The sequence below is a fragment of the Prionailurus bengalensis genome, chromosome A3, assembly GCF_016509475.1.
Source record: "Prionailurus bengalensis isolate Pbe53 chromosome A3, Fcat_Pben_1.1_paternal_pri, whole genome shotgun sequence".
Lineage (NCBI taxonomy): Eukaryota > Metazoa > Chordata > Mammalia > Carnivora > Felidae > Prionailurus > Prionailurus bengalensis.
This window is the reverse complement of record NC_057354.1, coordinates 15,365,186-15,374,640: the sequence shown is the minus strand read 5'-3', so window position 1 is coordinate 15,374,640 and position 9,455 is coordinate 15,365,186. Positions and strand designations below refer to the sequence as shown.

The following is a 9,455-nucleotide window of genomic DNA, read 5'->3' as shown; positions in this document are numbered from 1 at the left end:
CAAAGTTGTAGGATATAAAATCAACACACAAAAATCAGTTGCATTTATATACACCAGTAATGAAGCAGCAGAAAGAGAAATCTAGGAATCAATCCCATTTACAGTTGCACCAAAACCCATAAAATACCTAGGAATAAACCTAAGAGGTAAAAGATCTATACATGAAAAACTAGAAAGCTTATGAAAGAAATTGAAGATGCAAAATAAATAGGAAAACATTCCATGCTCTTGAGTTGGAAGAACAAATATTATTAAATTGTCAATACTACCCAAAGCAATCAACATATTCAATGCAATCTCAATCAAAATAACATCAGCATTCTTCACAGAGGTAGAACAAACAATTCTAAAATTTGTATGGAACAAGAAAAGACCCCAAATACCCAAAGTATTATTGAAGAAAACCAAAGCTGGAGGCATCGCAGTTCCAGACTTCAAGCTGTATTACAAAGCTGTAATCATCAAGACAGTATGGTATTGGCACAAAAACAGACACATAGATCAATGGAATAAAATATTGTTATACTTCTTAAGACAGCTTGGCAAGGTTTCCACTTACTATTCATTTTTGAGGTTCCAGGCACTTCAATCCACAATGTGAACAGCACTTCTGTGACACTGGGCAATCATTATCCTGAAGGCACTTGGGTCTATCAAATGTGGAACACACCACAGGCTTGTGTGGGCAGAAACCTGATTTGGCTTTATGGGATAAAATAAGACACTTGATCTTGAAATACTTGATTATAGTTTGAGACAAAGTTGGGAGATTTGGGGAACCCTAAACAGGGCTTTCTTCTGATGAAGTCTCTTACCCTTCCCCCTAGAGTAACAATAGATTGTACAAGGCAGAGTATCAACTTTCTATGGCTAACAATTTGAGGAGTATCAAAAAGGCTTGACATCTCTGAGTTACAAAATCTGATAGGATTCCTGCTGGCCCTCAAAGAGCTAATGGATTTATTTGGGTTATCTGATCCCAGATTACCAGAGATAAAAGGAATATGGGAGAGCACCCAGAACTTCCTTTTTAAATATAAACTGTACAAATTGAGGATCATGTAGGGAAAATGAGTTGTCTACGGCCATAATGAAAATGAGTAGAAGAGTTGAAGTCAGTTGAAAGGACTTGGATTTCTTCCACCATACTGTGCTGTACCTCAAAACACTAACAATCTCTGGGACAAGACTATACTAACTCAGCACTACATGCAGGAGTGAGGCCTAACCTCAGAAACTACAGAGTTCACTTCTGCCCCAACAACATTTTGCTGCCAATCATTACTGCAGCATACCTACAGGATGTGGATATGCTCTACATGCTCTGAAGTTCTGTGCAGACATAAGGGCTTATTAGGAATGTACCTAATGGTTATCATTTTTTTGTACAAATAAGTGGGTATTGTCACCTGTCAGCCATTGAAGATGAGACTTAGAATAAATAAGTTCTCATGGGGAAAAATAGGGAGTGATACTATGCATGATTGTCTTTGAAGCCTAGCAAATAAGTTTCCTGAGATCAGCACAACAACACAAGAGCAGTGATTGGGCATCAAAAAAGGAAAAGTTCCCAAGAGACCCCTAAGGTCAACTGAAGGGGTATCTCCTATTCCATGGGCCAACATGACATCCTTAGCATATGCCCTGGAGACTTTGGGAGGTATACCCCCAGTCCTCACCTGTCCAGGCCATGGCACAAACAAAGCCACACATGGATTCACAACATTTGTCACTTTGGGGGCAATCGATGTCACTCTTACACAGAGATGAACACTCCATACGGTTCTTGAAAGGGAAGAGTGGGCAATGTCCTTTCTTGACTAAAACAAGAGCAGATGTGAGTTCTCTCAAACCCCAGCCCATCTCACTGTTTTAAACAGCTTTACCTTCCCCTCCAAACTAGTATCTCTTTCTGTCACTTGGTTCACTCTACCCTGATGACCTCTGGTAGACTGTGAAGGAATGTAATGCCTCACCATCTCCTGGGATGTAGTAGAAAGAGAGTAAGGCTGGGTGTTTGAAGCCCCAGGTGAGAATATGACTCCCCAGACCAGGGTGGCAGCTGTTGATGTGGTAAGAAGTGGTCAGATTCTGGATCTATTTTCAAGGTAGATCTAAAATGATTTCCTAATGCAATGGATGTGGATTGAGAAAGCGCAATGCTGATTCATCAAGGGTTACTTAGAAGTTTGTTTTGTTTTGTTTTTTCAACCAAGCTGGAGAGAAGTATGGACAGAGCAGGTTTGAGATGGGAGAGCAAAGATGAGTGGTTCTTTTTTTTTTTTTAATTTTTTTTTTTCTTCAACGTTTTTATTTATTTTTGGGACAGAGAGAGCCAGAGCATGAACGGGGGAGGGGCAGAGAGAGAGGGAGACACAGAATCGGAAACAGGCTCCAGGCTCTGAGCCATCAGCCCAGAGCCCAACGCGGGGCTCGAACTCACGGACCGCGAGATCGTGACCTGGCTGAAGTCGGACGCTTAACCGACTGCGCCACCCAGGCGCCCCAAGATGAGTGGTTCTTAAACAAATGAAGTGTGAGATGTTTTTGAGATCCTGATGGAGGAGAAGACAAGGCAGTTGGAGTTTGGGAGTCAGATTCAGGCTGGAGATACCACTGTGTGAGTCACTAGGGTAGAGATGGTATTGAAATGAATTCTTTAGAATTTTGTTCATGTTTTCTGTTGTCCTTATCTGATTGCAAATTCTATGAGGGTAGGAGGTGCTTCCTTTCTTCTTCCCCTCCACCTTCTTCTTCTCTTTCCTTCTCTTTCTACCTCTTCTTCCTCTTCCTGTTCTCCTTCTCCTCCCTCTTCCTCTTCTTCCTCCTACTGCTTATCTTCCTCCTCCTCCTCTTTCTTCTCTTTCTCTTTCTTCTTCTTCTCCCCCTTCTCCCCTTTTTCCTTCTCCTCCTCGTCCTTCTTCTTCCTCCTCAGGTCAGATTCTAACAGACCATGGTGTGTTTGACTCTCAAAACTATTGTTAGGTTATTTCTGAGGTCTAAACATAAATTTCCCACAAACCAGCTCAAACCAATTTCCCTGACCTCTTCTTCTGGTTTCTGAGAGAGAGCCAAGGTCTAGTTTATAGTGCCATAATTCCTTACAGCCTCCCATAAAGGGTCAGGCCACAAGGTTGCCTTGGCCATTCAGGCTCACTAGGCCTATAGAATTGAAATTTCAGATCTACCCCTGACCCACTGTGAATCCTTGGGCAACTAAATTTACCTCTCTGTTTTCTTGTCTGTAAAATGGAGGTGATGGTATACATTTCAGCCTGCATTGCAGAACCTGAGGTCAAAGTTCTAGTGCTGCTTTGTAAAGTCACACAGTGCTGTGCATTTTGAACATCAACGGCCACCACCTCAATTATTACCATTTAGCAAACTGACACTACTGAACAGCCATCATGTCAAATATTTGTGTCCTGATCACATATAATCATACCAACAACTCAGCAATGACTTTTGTTATTCCAGTATTATGGGGGAGGGAACTGAAACTCAAACAGGTGAAGAAATTTGCAGTAAGTGGGAAAAGGGGGATTTTTATCTACATCATTTGTCACTTAAGCTCTGTAAGACACTGTCTCCCAACATTACTGCTAATGGTCATTATAGTAAGGAATTAATCCACAGCCCTCACCTTCACTCCACCCTATTCTTCACCTACTCCATGCTCTATCCCTACTTCTTGGGAAACCAGAGATGACCTGCTTATGTTTCATTTTTGAGTAAGTACTTAGGTAACACTCAACAGGTATGTGCACTATCTCAGTTTCCTGGCACAACAACTCCATCAGGTCAATACTATCATGACCCCCCATTTTGTAGACAAGAAAACTGAAGCTCATGGAAACAGGAAACTGACCCAAGACCACCTGTTCAGTGAATTATTGAGCTAAGAGTTGAACAAAACATTTTAACCTTAAAGCCTGAGCATATGAATATTCTGATGTACTATTTCCAGTTCCACTAGGCCCTCAGATAGCCAGGCATATAAGTCTTACCAATTAATGTGCAAGCCATTATGCAGTGTTCCTTGCTGATGAAGTTGTTAGCATTCCCATAGCAACCTCCATAGGTAAAGGGTTTGCAGAGGCGATGTTTATTGTCAAAATACCAGTGCATGATATTACTGTTACAGTTTCCTTGGTCTGAGGGTAGACTGCAGGGTTCTGAGGACAGGAAACAAAGAGGGAAGAACATAAAGGGTAGCAAAAACAAAGAAGGGTTCAGGCCCTCACCTTTGTGCAGTTCTTGGTATTTGATCCAAGTGATTAGGAGACCATCATCAATAAAATTTCTAGCCTAGCTCTACTACAAATACTCTATGTTGCATTGAATCTCTGAGCATCATTCACACCTTTCAAAAGTCATAGTGAAAAGCATATGAGGTGCTTTGGAGCTGATCTTTCTTCTCTACTGCCTGAGCTTTGGGAGGACAAGACTTGTTCAATGACTATATCCAAAATGCCTAACAAAGTGCCTGGCACATAGATAGAATGAAATATCAAGAGGGAAAAAAAAAACCAATCTCTCATGTTTGGAAATTGATCAGAGCTCACAGCTGAGCCATGGTGTGCCCCTGTCAGATATTAACCAGCTCACCAGACAGCTACATCAAACAAGGTCACTCTGGGACCATGATAAAGGGAGACCAAAAACAGTAATTGTGAAAGCCACAGAATACCCAACATCTATGAGTGATTTATGTTTCTCTACATTATGGCTTTATCCTCAGTCTAGCCTCCCTTCTCTATAGATAAGATCACATGAGATAATCATAAAATTGCCCCACTTTCTGACAACACCCCATATAGGCCAAATCCACCCCTGCAAATTACTCAGTCAAAGCCTCAATCCCATAGTAGATTCTTTCCAACAGCTTCTTACTGAGATCTCTCAGGTTGTCTATGGTGAACATTCTCCCTCACTGCAATGAGTAGTAAATCCAACTTGTTCAAATACATATGTGTTCCTGGTGGTCTTTGGCCAAAGGACACTAACAGTAGATATTTTTTGAGTCAATAAATGTATATCTATATCTATAATGCACAATTTCCTCTTATGAGATGCTCTATACTTTGAGTTACCAGAAAACCTCTTTGAAGGCCAAAGAGTCCAAAAATAAGACCAGCATCTAAGCTGACTGGGGTTTACATTTACCACAGTGGCAACAATAGCCTCTTGACACATAGGAAGTGTACGACAAGTATTAGTTATTTGTGAATGCTTGAATGTTGAACCAAGAAGACTAACATCAATATTATCCAGTTGCCATCCACCATGCTTAGACTCACTGTTTGTACTTGAGGGTTGGAATATTATTAGAAAAAGAGAAAATCATGAGCCCTGGCCTCTTTGTCCTACCATTCAAGGGAATCATTCAGCAAGTTCGGGGCAGGAAGTAAGACACTTCAAAAGGCCCTCAGCCTTGGTGCCACTACCTTGGAGTGGATCCATGCACTTCTTCCCACAGGCAAATGAGCAGCACTTCATCTGTTCCACGCAGTGCCCATCAGTTCGGCACCAATCTGGAACTTTAGTTTCACAGGTGATCCTCTCATGGGGGCACACTCCTGGTTTCTCTGCAAGAGAACAATGTCCACATTCACATCCCTTGAGAGTTTCAGCTCTCCCTCCCCGCCCCCCCCCCATGGCAAAGGGGAATAGTGACATTCCCTCAGCCCTCTCCTCTGCCTTCCATCCTCAGTGCTTGCTTTGGTTATCTTATGGGCTGGGTCTGCCTCTCACCACTTGTAGCTCATTTAGATTGATCTGAATCAGGAAACTGTGTTTCCTGGAAGAAGGAAAGGGAAGGGAAGCATCTCAGATTCTACAGCAGGGAGTTAAATAGGGACCAGGAGCCTTACCTTAAGTTTGGGAACTCCTCTCTCCTCTTAAAACTTAATATTTTAATGTCTAATCCCTCTGCCTCCAGTATCTCAGTTGACAGGGAAATTAGTAAGGAGTGGTGTAAATATCATGGAAATAGGAATATTGTGGTCGCGATACCCAATTTGGGCCCCTGACTCCTTGTGAGCTCGAGAACAACCTGAGTTCCACTATGTAACTTCACAGTTATCTTTAAAGTGGGCAGGAATGGTGCAGCGAGAGGAGCACTATAAGACAGACCTGGCGTGGGAGCCTGACTCCAACATGACTAGCTCAGTTATCTTGGAGAAAAAAGTCTTCCTTCTGAGTCCTAAGCTTTCCACCTATAAAATGAGAATTTCAATCTCTTCTTGACAGTCTGCTTATAAGAATTAAGGAAGATGATGTCTGTAATGCACTCATCACAGTACCTGCCACATGGGAACAGCATGGCAGATATGGGATTGCATCCTCCCTTTGGAGGGTTAAACATGGCTGCCTCATATCCGTCCCGGTAGGAGGCAGAATCTTAAAGTTGCACCCCCCAGATTCCCATCCTCTGGTTATTGAATTAAACATGAATTTAGGTACTGCTGTGGAGAAATGTCATAGATGGGAGCAAAGTCCCAAGTTAATTGACCTTAAAATACAGAGATTATCTGAGTGGGCCAGACCGAAGCTGTCGAGTCCTTTAAAAAGGAGGGGTTTTCCCCTGATTAACAGAGAAGAGGTAAGAGAGATTCGAAGGGTGAGAGGAATCTAACATGCTATTAGTAGCTTTGAGGATGGAAGAAGCTAATTGCCCTGGACTAAGGGTGGCCTCTGGAAGCAACCTCAATAGTGCAACTGCTACAGCTAGTAAGCATGGACAAGGACCCTGGGTCCCAGATGGAAACTGCAGCTTTGGCTGACACCTGGATGTCAGCCTGGTGACAACCTGAACAGAGACAGAACCTGAGCCAGACGCACCACACCAGACTTCTGAACTACAGGTAGTGTGTTACACAGCCAGAGATAGCTACTACCCTGTGCCAGGGGCAATGAGGCTCTAAACTGAGCATCCCTCCAGTGAGATCTACTGGAGAAGCATGATCCTTTTGGATACCACTGACTTGGAGTTATAGAAGTTTAGCATTGGAAAGACCATATTTATCATTAGTATCACCCTCTTACTTTCTTAGGTTAAAAAATATGAAGTCAGATGAGAAAATATAGTGGATGAAGGATGAATTGAAATTGTTAGTACTTTCCAGTTATATTTCTTAGCCTTCATACCACCCTTCATGCACCCTCCAAGGATGCCCTGAGGCTGAGTATATGGTTCCTAATGCCGAGTTGTGTATTGAAAACACCTGTGCATCCTTTAGAATATATAGACCATGTCCTGAATCAGAATCTCAAGAAAGTGAAGCCAAGGGACTCAACTTTTTTAAAGTGCCACTGGTGACACCGAAGCAGTTAGGCATCATGATGTAGGCTACTATTTGGGAATCCCTGTTCGAGGTTTGGGCACAGAGAGAGCAAAGCAAATCAAAGAGGGACACATCCAAAGAGGTAAAAAGGCACAGAAATCTTGGAATTATAAAGACAAATGTCTCCTCACTAGTGTTGACTTTACCCAGGCCCACCTCTCTCCTGCTTCTGGGGGCATTTAAACCTTTTTTGGGTTCTACACTTTAGTTCCTTCCCCCTCTGTCAGCTTCAGCTCCCACTTAGAATCCTCCTCCCTCCCAGCCAGCCTTCTCCAGCCACTTAGCTTGTCCATGTGGTCTCCCCTGAAGCACACAAACTGGGGATTCCTCTGCAGCTACTGGGAATGCTCCCCAAAGTTTGGGTCTTGCTCTCTGCTGTCATTCCTTGACACATACTTCCCACAGACCACATCCATTCCCACGATGCTATCTGTGGTTCCTATGCCTTCCTCCTGACCTATCCCCACTTCCCAGCTAAGACACATATCCAACCACCTGGCAACATACACCTGGGTATCTCATAAGACCTCTTTTCCCACATGTACAAAACTGAACTAGCATCTCCCTATGCCTTAGCAGTGCCTCCTTCTCTCTGCTCCCATCTTTATATTGGCATCAATATGCCCCCAGGCTATCAAGAGAACCCTGAGATTCACTCCTCCCTCTCTGTCACCCCAGCATCCTGTCAGACATGGACTTGGGTCAGTTCCTCCTCCTAATCTCTCTCCAAGTCCCATGGCTTCCCCTCTTGGCCACCACTTCCAAGACAGCTCCCAACCTCCGCCCATGTCTCTTTTCCACTTGTGCCACCTCCTCCTTACTGTCCTCTGACCTCAGGTCCTCCCCAGTGTTTGATTCACCTCCAAAAAATTAACTTGGAAAAGATACAAATGAGGCAAAGTTAAGGAAATAATTTGGGGGCTCCAGTCAGGGAAGGATTCAAAGGTCCCAGGGTGGGTGAGCAGGGCTAGTCCTCTGAAGCCACAGTAGAAGTTCCTTCATCTGACATGAGTCCTTGCCTGCTGTCTGACTCTCAGTCCCAGGAAGGCCTCCTGAAGAAGGGGCAGCCGTAGCTTTCCTCAACCCACCTTTGACTCTTTTCATTGGCGATGAAGATGTCTCCTCCAAAGAGAGAGAGAGAAGCAGCAGGAACACTACATTCCTTGGGGAGAAGACTGAACTGTGGACAGGAAGGTGCCTGTGTGGGGTGACAAGAGGCGTGGGGATTAGGCACAAGCCAGACAGAGATACAGAGGGTGTGCTGAGAACCATGCAGATGGTCCACACTTCCCTCAGTTCACAGATGAGGAAATCAAGATACACGGTGGGGAAGGGGGTTGTCTGAGGTCACGTGGAGAGTAGGGCAGGCCCTTCAAGCCCAGGACCCTCCTGTTGGCCCCACTCTCTGTCCCGGTAATGGTCCGTGTCTCAACGGGACCCTCGCCCATTGTGTTACTCCTACATGAGAGGTCACATATCAGTGATCACAGGGATTTGTCTGGAACAGTTGCAGGGCTGGTCTGCCCACTGTCATTCCCAGGGCAACCCCAGACACGAGAGAACACCTTTTTCTTGCTCCACTGATGGCAAGAAACTGATGGTAGGAGACTTTCAGGAGGGCCTGAGATGTCCCATTGGGTCCAGGAGCAAGAAAGTCCCAGATGACCGAGGGTTAACCAAAGGATCCCTCATTTCCTTTCTGTGTTATCCAAGCCTAGCTTCTGATACTCCTAGAGCATCTCATACATAGACGACCCTCCCCCACTCACTCAATCCCATTTCCATATGTCTCTTCCTGGTCCTTATGTACTGTTTCATTTTGTGATGTGAAGAACTGATAAGGCCATACAGTGTTACCTCTCAAACTAAAATGCGTTTTGAGGGGCGCCTGGGTGGTGCAGTCGGTTAAGCGTCCGACTTCAGCCAGGTCACGATCTCGCAGTCTGGGAGTTCGAGCCCCGCGTCAGGCTCTGGGCTGATGGCTCAGAGCCTGGAGCCTGCTTCCGATTCTGTGTCTCCCTCTCTCTCTGCCCCTCCCCCGTTCATGCTCTGTCTCTCTCTGTCCCAAAAATAAATAAACGTTGAAAAAAAAATTAAAAAAAAAATAAA

The 9,455-nt window shown here is 44.3% G+C and overlaps 1 protein-coding gene across 1 annotated transcript; it reads right to left on the bottom strand.

Moving 5' to 3' along the window:
- Positions 1-498: 498 nt before the first annotated feature.
- On the bottom strand, positions 499-9,042 carry WFDC8 (WAP four-disulfide core domain 8). The gene is made up of 5 exons (XM_043553853.1): positions 8,435-9,042; positions 5,448-5,588; positions 4,008-4,175; positions 1,680-1,820; positions 499-702 (listed from the first exon to the last, which is right to left on the bottom strand). The coding sequence occupies exons 1-5, from the start codon at positions 8,616-8,618 to the stop codon at positions 563-565; spliced, it is 774 nt and encodes a 257-aa protein (XP_043409788.1). The 5' UTR covers positions 8,619-9,042; the 3' UTR covers positions 499-562.
- Positions 9,043-9,455: the final 413 nt, after the last annotated feature.